This window comes from Anguilla anguilla, chromosome 19, assembly GCF_013347855.1.
Source record: "Anguilla anguilla isolate fAngAng1 chromosome 19, fAngAng1.pri, whole genome shotgun sequence".
Classification (NCBI taxonomy): Eukaryota; Metazoa; Chordata; class Actinopteri; order Anguilliformes; family Anguillidae; genus Anguilla; species Anguilla anguilla.
In genome coordinates, this window is record NC_049219.1 from 15,350,219 (window position 1) to 15,364,235 (window position 14,017).

General features: G+C 48.1%; 1 protein-coding gene across 1 annotated transcript in view; it reads left to right on the forward strand.

Annotated features, from left to right (window-relative positions):
• Window positions 1-14,017, forward strand: part of LOC118219185 (transmembrane protein 178B) — a 52,927-nt gene that overhangs the window by 13,727 nt on the left and 25,183 nt on the right. The window contains exon 3 of the mRNA XM_035402180.1: window positions 9,525-9,638. Coding sequence (XP_035258071.1) covers window positions 9,525-9,638 — 114 coding nt within the window. The remainder of the gene's footprint in view (window positions 1-9,524; window positions 9,639-14,017) is intronic.

Below are 14,017 nucleotides of genomic sequence, written 5' to 3' on the forward strand. Positions count from 1 at the left end.
GGGGGGGGGGGGGGGGTTGAATCTGCAGGGTGTTCCCCCCCCAAATTATCCAAAAGCAACGCTTCAGCTGTGCCCTGCTTATTGTGCCAGGACACACGGACACACAATGAAGGCAGAGCCTTGGCGGTACACACTGCCGTCCCAAACCGCCAAAGCTGCGACTGCATCAAAGGCTGCTGTGCAGGTAAACAGCGCCTACCTGCTGGGCGCTCGTCTATTAATACTTCAAACGGCAGCGCTGGAGCGGGGGCCAAGTCAGCCCCCCGCTCTGCCAGCCTCTCCGGCGAGCCCCGTCTGGGAAACAGCCAGGGAAAATCCGTCCACATCCATCGCCTCCATTACAGATAATTGCAGGATTCGGCAAAGAGGAGAAAGGGAGCGTCTCCCACATGCTTAATAGAGCTCATTCTCCAATTAAATGCAGCCGGGCTTACAGCTTGCACCAGTCATCATTTGTGCAAATGCACCTGCCTTTAATGTTTACAAGGGACAGTTTATCCGCCCCCTCCCTCCCTCCCTCCCGCCCAGCCCTCCCGTTAAGGACTTATTGCAGTGTGGGGATTTCCAAAATATACGATCGATATACATTTAAGGAACACTGCTTTAAAAATAGAAAGCACGCCCACGAGCGGTGGATTGTGGGAGGCGAGAGGAAGCCGGGCGATCTGGACAGAGGGTGTGCGGCTTTACTCTCACTGCAGCTATTCCGCACTCGCGTGTGTTAGGCGGTTACCTTCACAGAGCTTTTCACGCTCTGAACAGAGAGGCCAGGGATTTCACTTCTCTGTGCAGCAACACAAACGCGACTGTCAACAGGAAGTGGAGCCCGGCCACTTTTACTCAATAAACAGCCCTCCTGCACAGCAAGTACAAATAGGGTTTTTTTCCCCCTGCAATAACAAAACGAGGTGTCTGATGACTGCAAACAAAGCTGCAGCGTGAATTTGCACAGTAAAATGGCCGACGTGTGATCTGATCTAATGCTATGCTGCAAACACATGAAAACAAAGAAGTTTCAAAGCACTCCATTAGCCTGTCATTAGCATTCCACTAGGTGGGTCTTTTTTTTTTTTTTTTGCCTGGGCGAATTTTTTTTTGTTTGGACGTCACATGCGCCATCTGTACCGAAACGGACGTTAAAAATAGAAACTGCAAAGGCGTAAAAAAATCCTCGGGTTTTGTTTTTTTTTCCCGAGGACGCCAGAATGTTCTGGACGTGCTCCTGCCAGATCCCCTCCAGGCGAAGTGACAGGCAGCTTTTTGCAGTTGTTTACGGACGTTTAATTAAATGCTCCATTCTGCAGCCCGAGATACCATCGGCACAGAGTGTCCCCTTTGGGCCACGCTAGCTCCCCGGCCAGATAACGCCAGTGCCCCTTCTGCCCCTTTTGCCCCTTTTGCCCTTGTCCTCTTCCTGCCGCAGCACGGTTTGGCTTGTTTATTATTAATAGTATTTGTATAAATTTGAAATTTGCCAACTTTTGATTTACACTTGAAAATTGCTTTCTAGTCCTCGAAAGCGAATCTTGCTGACGCTCACTGGGAGGAAGCGAGTAGGTGCTCTCTGCTGTTTCTTAGTAATTAGTTATTCCTCCGGAATCTCACTATTGGAGGGGAGGGGCAAACAGCCAAACAGAGGCAGGGAGGGACAAACAGCCAAACAGAGGCAGGGAGGGGCCGGGGGGAAATGGGGAGCGTAAGAGGCTCTGAACTCGGTTACGGGCTCATGGTGAGTTTCGCTGCGATGGGACGCAAAAAGTCGAGGTTCTGCAGAAAGTGCCCAGAGAGACGTTGTGGCTCGTCACACCTCCTTCTAGTTTGACTTACCATAACTTTCTGACCGAGCCTTTGCTTACTGTGTGAACTGAACTTAATGTGTTCATGGCTATGTATAACTGGATGTCATTTTGGATTAAAAAATGTACTTTTATGTAATGTTATTTTAAGACCTAATCACTTATTCTAAAGGAAAACAAAGTGTATTCAGAATCATGTTAATTTCTAGCCCCAGGTATATATGACTGCGTCAGGGATGGCATTTCAGCATCCATATGAGATGTAATATCATGTCTAGACAGGAGTGAGTGAGACAGTTTGATCTTGTATGTACATTAGACAACATATCTGTATGTAAATCACGAGGCATTTCTCCTGCGGGAAAAAGCTTACAACAATAAGAGACAACAATACTCACAGAATGTGAGTATTCTCAGATATTTGAATTGTGACACTATATTTCATTGCCATGGAAACCTCCAGAGGGCTTAATAATCTGATGCTGCTTTATTGATTTGTCCAACACCTTAAAAGCATATTTTCACTTGAAAAAGAGCTTGATTGCGCAGGGAAGAGATGAATTAAACGGCCCAGGGTGGAGGATGCATTTCACAGCTAATTAACAGAAAAAACCTTGACAGATTTTTTTTTTCTCCAATACCCAGGCAAGATGAAAGATCTGATCCAAAAATGAAGGAGAAAACTCTGGACCGTGCGAGTGGCCATTTTCAGCACTGGCTTCTGTGCCCTGCTCTGTCACCTGACTGCCCATATATGGTCAGTAGTGACAGTTATTTTTAAATGTACCAGGGCTTGCCCAGCATTCTGTTTTTAACGAGGTCCTATTGTTACCGTGACAATGAGGCAGAGGGCAGACTGAAACAGTGACTCATTACCATTTGGAAGCCGTAATCTGTTCTTAATAACGCTGTCCGTCTCCATCTCAAGCTTTTATCCTCCCATAAAGAAGCCGGCAATCAAGCCGCGCTTTACAATTTACAATTAGTCAGGGGAAGCGTGGGCTGAGATTAAATCAAAGCTGTGACCCGCCAATAATCACAAACTGGCAATAAAGCCAGAGACGGAGCCACACCGAGCCACTGCACCTCAGCCTTGATCCAGTAAACAAGAGTGCAGAGAATACTGCCATTAGAAAAACACAGCAAGCAGCGTCTGGATGGAAATACCCTTGCAAAGGCAATCTACTCTCTTGACCGTTCCCATGAAACATCAATATTTCAAGAAATATTTCAATATTAATAAAGAATTTTGTTTTTGTTAGGTCCAATTATTAATACATGTTACATCATAATATGAATGTCAGGCAATTATATTTGTACAAGCAACGGCGCCTTCGCAGGCAATTCTGGTTTGTACAGCAGGAGAAAATGTCAACCACAGGGCAGCTCTCTCTGTATACATCCAGTACGATCGCTTGAGGCAAATCATATGCGGCACAGCTCAATTAAAATGGGTTTCTCTCCAATTTACAGCGAGCACAAATAGTGAGTCCTCGCCTGCCATCGATTTGAGCAGCGTTTTCTTAGCATGCACGCACCCATTAGGAGGCGTACATAACAAAGAGCTTTGAGAGGGATTGCGGGTTCGAATCCTGCATAGGACACTGCAGTCTACCATGTAAAACAGTAAAAATACTGAGATAAAATGATGAGAGGTAATCATAATTGCTTCCTATTATTGACATCTCTCACCATTTAATACAATATACAACATCTGGGGTTGGAAAGCTAAAATATGTCAAGTACTGCAGCCTGCATGCATTGCCATGTATGTTATATCATTTCTTGCATATGGAACATTTCATGCAGCTACTGTTTTATGCTTGTAAGATTTGTTCCTGCAATTTAAAGGGAGTACCCAGGAAAGATATGCACTGCATGAGAAATGACACTACAACTAAAGCCATCAATCTCATTGCATTGTCTTTAAAACATCTTTATTCTACCATTAAAAACGTAATTTCTAATATGGAAACATTATCTTTCAGACAGTGAGAAATTATTATTGTTACAGACCTTGTGCCAGCTTTTAAAGCACTAGTCTTTTTTAGTGTAGTCTAAACAGCCAGATCCTTTTAATAAATATTTAAATGTGGAGTCACAGATACCTGGGGCTTGAATATCTTTGCGGAAATGCACTGCTGAGAGAGAGCTAAACTGATTCTACAGAGGATTTTTTTTAAAAAGGTTTCCACATTAGTTCATCAGGGGCTTCCCCAGCATGGGCCCTGCCAGGGTGCGGCCCTGTGATTCATGGGAAATCGCGGTACTAAGACTGCAGTAACAGGAAGTCACACTTCATGACGGTTTGGACATGCGAAGCGATGTTCCATCGCTTAACTGACAGCCCAAATTAGACAGAAATGAGCTGTAATGAGGTGCTCAGGTATGAAGTCCAGGTAAAGCTCTAGTTTTCCAGGAAGTGATTCACCCCACCATCTCAGTCGCCTTTCTGAGTGTTCCGGCACTTTCTACAGGGGTTGAGGAGGCAGGAGCACTACCCACACACTTCATTAAATGCTCCCAAACAAGAGTAATGGTGAAAGCACAAGACAGTCTTTTTTTTTTTTTTTCTTTCTTTTTTGACCTGCAGACAGACTATATAATAATCTAAAGCAGATAGAGCTGTGCCCTTGCAGGTCCGAGTGCTGTTCGCACCATAAAAACAGTTTGTGTGCATTCACTGCAGTGTGTGTCCCATTCATCAGTCCAGCGCTGCTGCACTCTGGTTCCAGTGGAAGCTTCCACAACTGCACACTCAGCCTTTGTTTTTATATTGATTTATAATGTTTACACACCGAGGCAATTCAGACGGAGCGCCGCGCTCAGGGGCACAACAGCAGCGCCCTGTCTGGGGGTTTAAATCGGCGACGTTCGGGGTGGAAGCGGGGCTCCCCGAGCCATTACAGCAGGCGCGGCTGCCGTTCGGAGAGCTTCAGGAGGAAGCGGCGCACATAGATCACCTGCTCCCAGCCCTCCCCGGCTCGCAGCCCGCGAGGCGCCAGATGGATCGTGTAGCTGCGCTAATGCAATTAGTCCTCATTCGGCCTGACAGAAAAAATAATGAAAAAGCCACCGGAACTTAAGCTGGAAATAGAAGCTCGGCAGCCGCGCTGCAGTGCATGATGGGTATTAATTGTTTTCTCGAGATAATTTAGTGTCTGTGAGTAATTTCTCGGGCCACAACAAAGTGTGACTTAAATCTCCTCTTTATTAAAGCCGATGCAGGAGCTTTAAAACAAGCCCAAACGCAATGTCATTGTCTTACTCTGAAATCTAGCGATAGACCAAAGGAAATAAAAGAATGATTAATTTTATGATTGCATATAACTCGCGTGCTCTTTGGGACAGATTTTATGGCGAATATAGCGAGGCGTTGGAAGAATACGGATTTATTTCTTTATTCTTTCGGAATGTTACTCAATTCCAAAAGATGCACAAAATGTTCCGGTAAAGAGGTGGAAATGAAAGTAAATATAAATATAATGTAAATAAAACGTAGCCTCAAAGAACGCATGCAAATATAGGAAGGGAAACAGGGCTCATTCAGGGCAGCTGATAACAGAGCGCTACAGCTTTGTGACAGCGCAGTCTGTCAGTCAAATATGTTCCTGCGGAGCCTCCAGATTTCTCTCATCCCCCAACTGAATTTAAATTTAAATTTTCATTATGTGGATTAGCGGTGCTCACCTTCAGTTACAGCCGGGTACAAATGCTTATAGTATAGTACGCGCAGGAAAATGGAAGGTCTTAGTAGTGAGGCTGTCCTGTAGAAATAAAAATTAAATGAAAAATAAAAGGAATTCTCCCAAATTTAGAATGAGAAACTGTGCCCTATGCAATGCACTGGCAGCCATGTTAAGCACGGGTCCATGCTACGGGTCATAAGCACACAGTGCTGATACGGGTCGCTTTGGCCCAGTAGTGCCAGGGTAGCAGAGCAGCAGCCCTGCTTCTCCTTTAGCCCACGTCTGGGCTGCATCAGCCCGTCCAGCACCCGTGCGAAAAATAAACACCCTAAACCCGAAAAAAACACACGAAGCGGGTTTTCTGAAACGGGCCGTCCTGAGGCCGACTCCCAAGGGGGAAGGGCGTCTTTTGGAAAGTCTGCGCCACAGCAAACCCCGTACGAGCCCAGGAGAGGCTGAGGGATCTGCGTGCAAAACAGCTCCTCTGCCGTTGTCATGCGCGCAGTGACGTTCGTTAGCGGGGCCCGAGACTGAGACGTAAACACACGCTTCACAACGGGCAGGCCAGCCAATCGAAAGGGGACCTGCCTTTTTCCACGAATCAGAATGCTCGGTACCACAGTAGAGTAGAGCTTTGAGCTGCTTTTTTAACCCTGCCCTCCCCATTATTCCTTTTTCATTCACGCCAGTGTCTCCGTTAGGCTGGATGATAACGTGAGGGGGTGGCAGGGGGGCAAAGCCACACAAACATGGCCGTCTGCGGGCGGAGGTCTCTGGGGGGATGGGGGAGTAGGCCCGTACGCAGCGGTACAAGCAGACTCTAAGCAGAGTCCAGCCTGATGAAGCGTGAACATCTCCGGCAGAAAAAAAGTCCCACTGTAAGAAAGTTACTCCTGAAGCGCAGCGCTGTGCTGGAGGGCATTAAGCGCTAGAGAGCGGGCGAGACAGCAGGCGGCCATTTTCTGCTCTCATGCCCGGTGTGTCCCGCTACAGACCGGATCCCACCGCTCTGCGTCTGAAGGACGGCGGATTGGCTGAAGTTACTCACTGCTGAATTAGAGCCCGGCTTCATAAGCATCTGTACAAATGAGACCTGATGCACTTATTACACGTGAATGAAAAGGAATCCTATAAATACCGCCATGCTGAGTCGTTTCTGATAAGCAATCAGATTAAAGGGTCCTTTGGCCAGCTTCTGCGCTCCAGCTGAGATCCGTCCAGCTCCTGGAAGCACACTCGCCATTATAAAATCCATACCAAGCCACAGCCACCTCCAGAGAGCGATCTCTGTCCAGCTCAGAACCTGAGTCATGTGCTCTTTCATGAGCTGTACATGTACACACACACACACACACACACACGCGCGCGCACGCACAGACACACACACACACACACACACACACACACACACACGCATGCACACACACACACACACACACACACACACGCATGCACGCACACAAGCACACACGCACACATTAGCCAAGGTGGAGAGGGAAAGAATTTATTTATATATTTTCTTAGCCAATTAAATCAGGGGATGATTAGGTGGCAAGTTGGAGAGAGCCAGGGTGGGAATTCAGCCAGGACGCTGGGGAACCCCCTACTCTGTGCAACAAGTGCCATGGGGTCTTTAATGACCACAAGCAAACAGGTATAAGCAAAGCATGCTCACTTGTTTGTGAATATTTTTGCTGGCCCATGACTTTTTAATCAAGCATGCAATTCAGACGCCAAAAGGGTACCGATTTCAATCTGCAATTTGCTTAATGATTAACAGTCCTTCCATTTCCCAAGATTTTCTCATCTCAATTACATCAGTTACGGCTGTAAATTACTTCAAAGAGACATAATCACAGTGCCAACTAGCAAACTGCACAAACTTTTACGAGCAAAACTGACAAATATTTATAGTTATCTAAACATCAGTGCACAACACACACCCCCTTCCATCACACCACGGAAGCAAATATTATTTCAAGAAAATATGGAAAAAATGCACAGCAGTAGATATGAGGTGATAAGACAGCTGGATAGTAAGCAGAAATTACACCTACGCATGTCTAACCTTCCCATCACAAATCATTGACACTGATAATGAATTAACATTCAACTCTTTTTGTTCTGGTGATGCACTTCACTGTAAGAATATACAGGGTGATGTAATCCTTTGGGTATCTGCAGAATTGCTGACAACAGACAAATGTGTTTCGGTTTTTGCTTTTTTTTTTGCGATAAATGTGGGAAGAAACTTTGCAGCTATAAACCGTAACACTATAAAGGATTACTGCAGCTGTTTGCTCGCCCAATTCCACTCTGCATGTAATTAAGATCTCTGAGGCAGCCCCTGGCTGGACAGCCTGTGCCTGGTCTTTAAATCTTAGGCTCGGACTTTAACTTTGTTTTTTTTTTGTTTCGGGTGGAACTAGTACGTACCGGGTATTGCTTGAATGAGGAGGAATATTTTAGAAATTTGTGCACCTGTGGAAAAAGAAGTTCAGCGATGACATCATCTTAAACTGAACAAATTCAGTAATTTCATGTGGCGCAGAGGAAGTAGTTTATGAGCTGGAGATACACCAGCTCAGCTTGTACAGCACAACACTACTCACACATTACTCATGCAGTCCCACTTCAGCTAAACTCCTGCTGCTCTGCTGCATGCTCAGTAATCAAAATGGGATTCCAGTGTCCTAACCCTCCATGCCCCCCCTGCTCCCCCACCCCCCATCCACACTGCAGCCCATCACAGCAAACACATGACAACTGGAGAGAAACTCTTGGGGGAGATTATGGCTCTGCATTAATAATTGCCCCAGCAGTAGCTCTATGCAGGGAGCAGGTGGACAGAACAGCGAGCTTCTCCACTGAAGGGCAGGTAACCTCAGCTCCCTGTTAGCACTGCAAAGAGTCTCAGGACTCTTCTGATGCAGTTTCTACTTCACCCCCCGCCCCCCCCCCCCCCAACCAGCTGACATAATCGGAGTTGACACACAGTAATAGCATTAAAAGTGAGTGTTCTTTTCTTTTTTTTTTTCTTTTTTTGAAATGCCTATGACTTCAGAGTCAGAAATAAAGAAAACCTTTCCTGAAATCCCAGAGTGGAAGTCTGAGGGCACGGGGACGATGGCGCTGGATTAAGATGAACTCGGTTACCGTGGGGAGCGGGGGGGGGGGGGGGGGGGGGGGGGGGGGGGGCGCGAGGGTTTCTGCTCGCTGGAAAAAGTGTGATCATCAGGCGCATCTCAGGGGCTGGGAGGTGCGAGCTCCTGGGCGCCCGGTTGCCATGCAGGGTGAAAGACAGTGGGAGGGACCTGGCTGGCACATCGGCGCTAACACGCTAACCCTGAGTAACCCCTGCGCATTCAGCTCTAATGTGAATCAGCGCTAACACGCTAACCCTTAGTAACCCCTGCGCATTCAGCTCTAATGTGAATCAGCGCTAACACGCTAACCCTTAGTAACCCCTGTGCATTCAGCTCTAATGTGAATCAGCGCTAACACGCTAACCCTGAGTAACCCCTGTGCATTCAGCTCTAATGTGAATCAGCGCTAACACGCTAACCCTTAGTAACCCCTGCGCTCTAATGTGAAACAGAGGCTGAGGGCGCCGTGTGGAGGAATTGGTGGCGTTTCGTCTGGTTTTCTGTTTCCCTTGTTCTTCACGACTGAGCTAACCAAGTTCGTTTATGTCAAAACATCTCTCAACCTAGATTTACGTCCCTCGAGATGTCTAGATTTGGGCTTTTGCTCACACTGGGGATGCTTAAATGCTTCAAAATGGATGTGAATATTCCTATTGTACCCCAAATCACCAATAAAAACAACAATATATAATTTTTTAAAAACCAAGTGCAAGTGGAGGGTGACTGCAACATTTACACAAAAGCAAGCCCTCCCCCTCCAACATGACCTCAGTATGTTTCCCCAGCACATCATCTTTCCCACGGTTTCCCTGTGTAGTTCATGCTCAGGGAAGGCACACGCAGCCTGTAAATGACTGACGTGTAAAAACCCTGTTGTTGTTTTTTTTTTCCAGGTTCCATCACCAGGTGCTCCTTCATCAAGTACCACTACTCCTCGGCCGCCATCCCCAAGAACCTGTCCTACAACATCACCAAGACCATCCAGCAGGACGAGTGGCACTCCCTGCGTAAGTGTCACACGCCGTCGCTAGGATACCGCGGGGTTCCGCAACACCCGATTGGTCGGCCTGAACAGTGAAAAAAACAGACAGGAAAAATACAACACTGAGGGACCTGCGCTGATGTATTCTGTGGTATTCTGAAGTGTTCTACCCTGTGCGATAGGAGGACCCTAAGTGCCCAAAATTGTGCTTCTGTTTAGGACTACGGAAATGTTATTGAATGTAAATGTAATTATGTTATTGAAGTTGATAGATGCGAAATAATAACCACGGGAGCAGTCTTATCTCATGCAGTCTCATTTCGCCCGACACCATCCAATGGCCACCTGACAAGTCGTTTAATTAGCATGGCTGTCTCGGTCGGCTTTGGGACACAGAACTGTAAATAAGTAAATCCATCAAGATCTATGCAGGGGCCCTTACAGACACAAAACCTAGCGGCCATTCTGTGTCTGTGAGCGGAGACGGGATGCTAGATTGTCCTTCAAATATTACCACAGGCAGGGAAATGCAGCTCCGTTATTTACGCTGTTTTGGACCATAACGATGTATTCACTCATTGGTCAACATAAATTCTAAAGTCTATTTTAAAGCGCTGATTATAGGGCGCACATGAATGGGTATGGAGACAGAAAAAAGTGTGGCATTCAAACCCCACAACGACAGTACCAAGAGTGAACATAACAGCCTGGAACTGTGATTCAGTGCTGCTACCAATATCCAGGGGTTATGCTCCTCATACGAAATAAAGCCTTTGATGGTCTTTTGCCACGTCACATCACATGAACATGGGTGCAATGCAAGACAAGACGGGACAGCATGCTCAAATTTAGCAGCGGTGGAAGGTACAGCGTGTAGCGCTGGCCTCCAGTCAGACAGCGGGGGGGGAGAGAGAGCACATGATTTCAGTCACTCCAGGGTTCTAGAACATCAGGTTCCCTCTGTTCCCTCGGTCATAATTGGACGGGGGGGTCCAAACAGGCACGGGCACGGAATGCCTGGGCTGGTGTAACGACACGCAGGGAACATCGCCCTGCTGGGACGTGCTCCGGTCCGCTCCGTCTCGAGCTCTCTCTCTCTCTCTGAAGGGCGCAGGGTTTTTAGGAGGGGGGGGAGTCGCCTGAGAGCCGCGTGCAGGAAGCCCTGAAACTGTCCGTCTGGGGCGAGTCAGTGAGCCGTCGGTTGGTGGAGAAAGTGCGCCTTTCTTTAACCCAAACCTTACAAAGGGGGGGCCTGCTCAAACAATAAGCTGCACAAGAGGTAGAGGTGTAAATGGCCGTTTGTACAAAGCTCAGCAGTGAGGAACGCTGAGCAAAGCAGGATACACTTTAAGAGCAAGGCTGGTTCCTCTTTATCAAGCCATTTTCAGGTTTGAATAAAACCTGCGTGGGCTTTAGCTTTACTGCAAACGCATCTTTTTGCCAATTCTTCACATTTTTATGTCATCAGTTCAAAAAGCACAGGGCCTGAGACATTATACTGCACTGGAAGCACAGCCAGAGTCAAACAGCACGTTTGTCCACCTGACTGAACTCACGCAGTAAAGTATATTTGCACAGTGAAATGGCCCTTAAAATAGGCTAGTTTCTCAACTGATTCAATGGATCCATTGAACAATGGATGTATTCAAGTACACACTGTGTGTGCATGTGTGTGCGTATGTGTGTACATAAACAAGAAAGCGTAGAAAATATGACACAGTATTGCGGCAAAAATCACCTGAAAGCAAGATGCAATGCAATGTGTAAATATTTCACGTGATTTGACAAATGAATAGTCCAGGATATCCTCTAACATGACATGAAGCTGTAAAGGATTTCCCTCTTTGCCAGTTTCTCATGGAGTTGAAATGAAATCAGATCAGCCCAGCAAGACAAGTGTGTTACTTGGAGGGTCAGTCCTTTAGGCAAGCAAGTATCTGGACGGGGAGGCACGGACTTGGTCAGACCTCTCGGCCAAAACATCAGCTACCTCAGAAGAGAACGGTCCGGCATGACCGATATTCCGTCATGTGGCAACGGGAACCAAAGAAGTAAACAAACAGACAGAGCGGCTTATCTGCGGCGGCGGCAGCGTGATGGCTGCGATGGCCTCTGGGCGCGGGCGAAAACGGCGCTACACACCAGATTTCAGAGTAAAGCCCGAAGAAAAAAAACCCTCGCTCAGGTAGCGCAGTGAATTTCAAACAAAGACTCCACCGCGGAGACTAAAGAGCCTTCAAAACCGCCCCGGGACAGAAATGTAGAAAGGCAGATGTAAATGAATAAATAAATAAATAAGAAAAGATGTCAAAGTCACTGAATATCCCTGTGAGCACAGTGAAGTCACCGATAAGGAAGTGAAAGGTTTATTGTGGCACGCGTGCGCTGGGACTGGATCAGGTTTCCCACGCTGAACCGAGAGGACAGGAAGGGAACTGGCCTCAGAGCTGGAGCTGGTCCCCGGGCGCTGCACTGTGGCTGCCCACCGCCCCTAAGCAGCCAGGATGGGTCAAACGCAGAGGACACATTACCCTCAATAAAAGCGTATCTTATCTTATATCTCAGAAAAGACAGGCACATCTGAGACGAAAGCCTTGCTTCTGTCTGGTACAGGCCTGAATCCGGGCTGATAATGTGCCTTTCCGAGGTACGCTGCCCGGCACCCCGCCAAGGCTGCACTGTAATGGCAGATGTGCGCCAGCGTTTCCATGATTGCTCCCACACTCTGCAAATCCTTCAGCCGCCATCGCGCCCGGAGCATGTTATAAATATGGAGAAGGCTGAGATGACTTGTTTTATGTCGAAGCAATGAATTTTGAAGAAGAAAAAAAGAAAAAAAGATGAAGGCCCAACAGTTTTCACAAGGCCATGTCTTTGTGAGCGCGCCCATAAGGAGCCAGATGAGCGAAATCAAAACGGCGCGATAAACAGACATTAAATTTTCCTAATGTCTGCGCCCGGCTGACGGCTGACCTCCGCGTGGCGCGGCGCCCCCCCTCCCCCTCACCCCCCTCCCCTCCCTGTCCACCCAGCCCATTTCTTTCGGGCTCCCCACCTTCAGCTTCACTGTGTTTAATTGAATTTGTGGTGTCACGAGCCACCGGAGCCAGACGTTTGCCTAAATCAACAGGAGCTGTAAAAAATGTTAAAAACACAAGCGAGGGAGGGAGCCGAGGTGGAGGCGGCGGTACAGAGATCTTTCCCGCGGGTAACGCAGCGTTTGACGTGTCTGATCGCGGTATTCCCGCCAAAAAAACGCTCGGGGGAGACGCACGCTTCGCCACCACACCCCCCCCCCACCCCCCCACCCCTCAATGTCATGATTAAAGTCTTTCAACAAGGGATCACAGCCACAATTATCAGTCCTGACATCTGAGTGACAATTCCTCTGAGCCCCCTCCTATCAGGTGTGTGTCTGCGTGTGCTCTCTGCCCCCCCTCCCCTCCCCCCTGAACCCCCCCCATCAGGTGTGTGTCTGCGTGTGCTCTCCGTCTCCCCCCCCCAACCCCAACCCCACTATCAGGTGTGTGTCTGCGTGTGCTCTCCGTCTCTCCCCCCCCCCAACCCCAACCCCACTATCAGGTGTGTGTCTGCGTGTGCTCTCTGCCCCCCCCTCCCCCCTGAACCCCCCCCGTCAGGTGTGTGTCTGCATGTGCTCTCTGTCTCTCGCCGCCCCCCTCCTCCCACCCCCCCACCCCCCCACCCCCCACCCCCAGAAAGACAGGAAGGTCTGTGAAAATCGGAGAAGGTTATTAGAGCAACGTCGCGTCAAACGGCCCCCTCCAAGCTAGCCGTTATTCCGGTGTGTTTTAATTGGCCGTGGATCTGAGGCTCTGTGCCTGGTGTGTGGGAGGGGACCCGCGTCTCCTCTCCTCCCTTCACCTCCATTAAGCAGCAGACAGGGGAGGGGCTGGGGGGGGTAAGGGGGGGGGCACAGAGAGGGATCGGTACGGTGAGGGGGGCCAGGGGCCTTTGGGGGCCAATCTTTAGGATAAACGTTACCCGTCGGTATCTGACACCACTGAGCATGCTCACGAGGACACCAAGCTCGTTAATATTGCAAAAATGACCTTACTGAGAACGTTTGGCAAGGTCGGTGCTGCAACTCTAGGTCTGGAGTAGGCCACACACAAAGGAATAAGGACTGATGAGTTTAAGAAGAGGCTGGCATTCAAAAAAACAACACGTATGCCTTATTGTCACATGATAGATGTTCCGTTTTTTTCCAATACCAATAAAGAAATATTTATTTGCCCCACAACACTCTTCGGCACAGCAGGGTTATTAACAACATGGCCGCAAACAGTGTGTGGCATTTGAGAGAGCAGCAGACCGTGTAAGAATGATCACCCCCTTGTTGCGAATGGCCGATGGAAAATACAATGTAGTGTAATTAACAGGAAA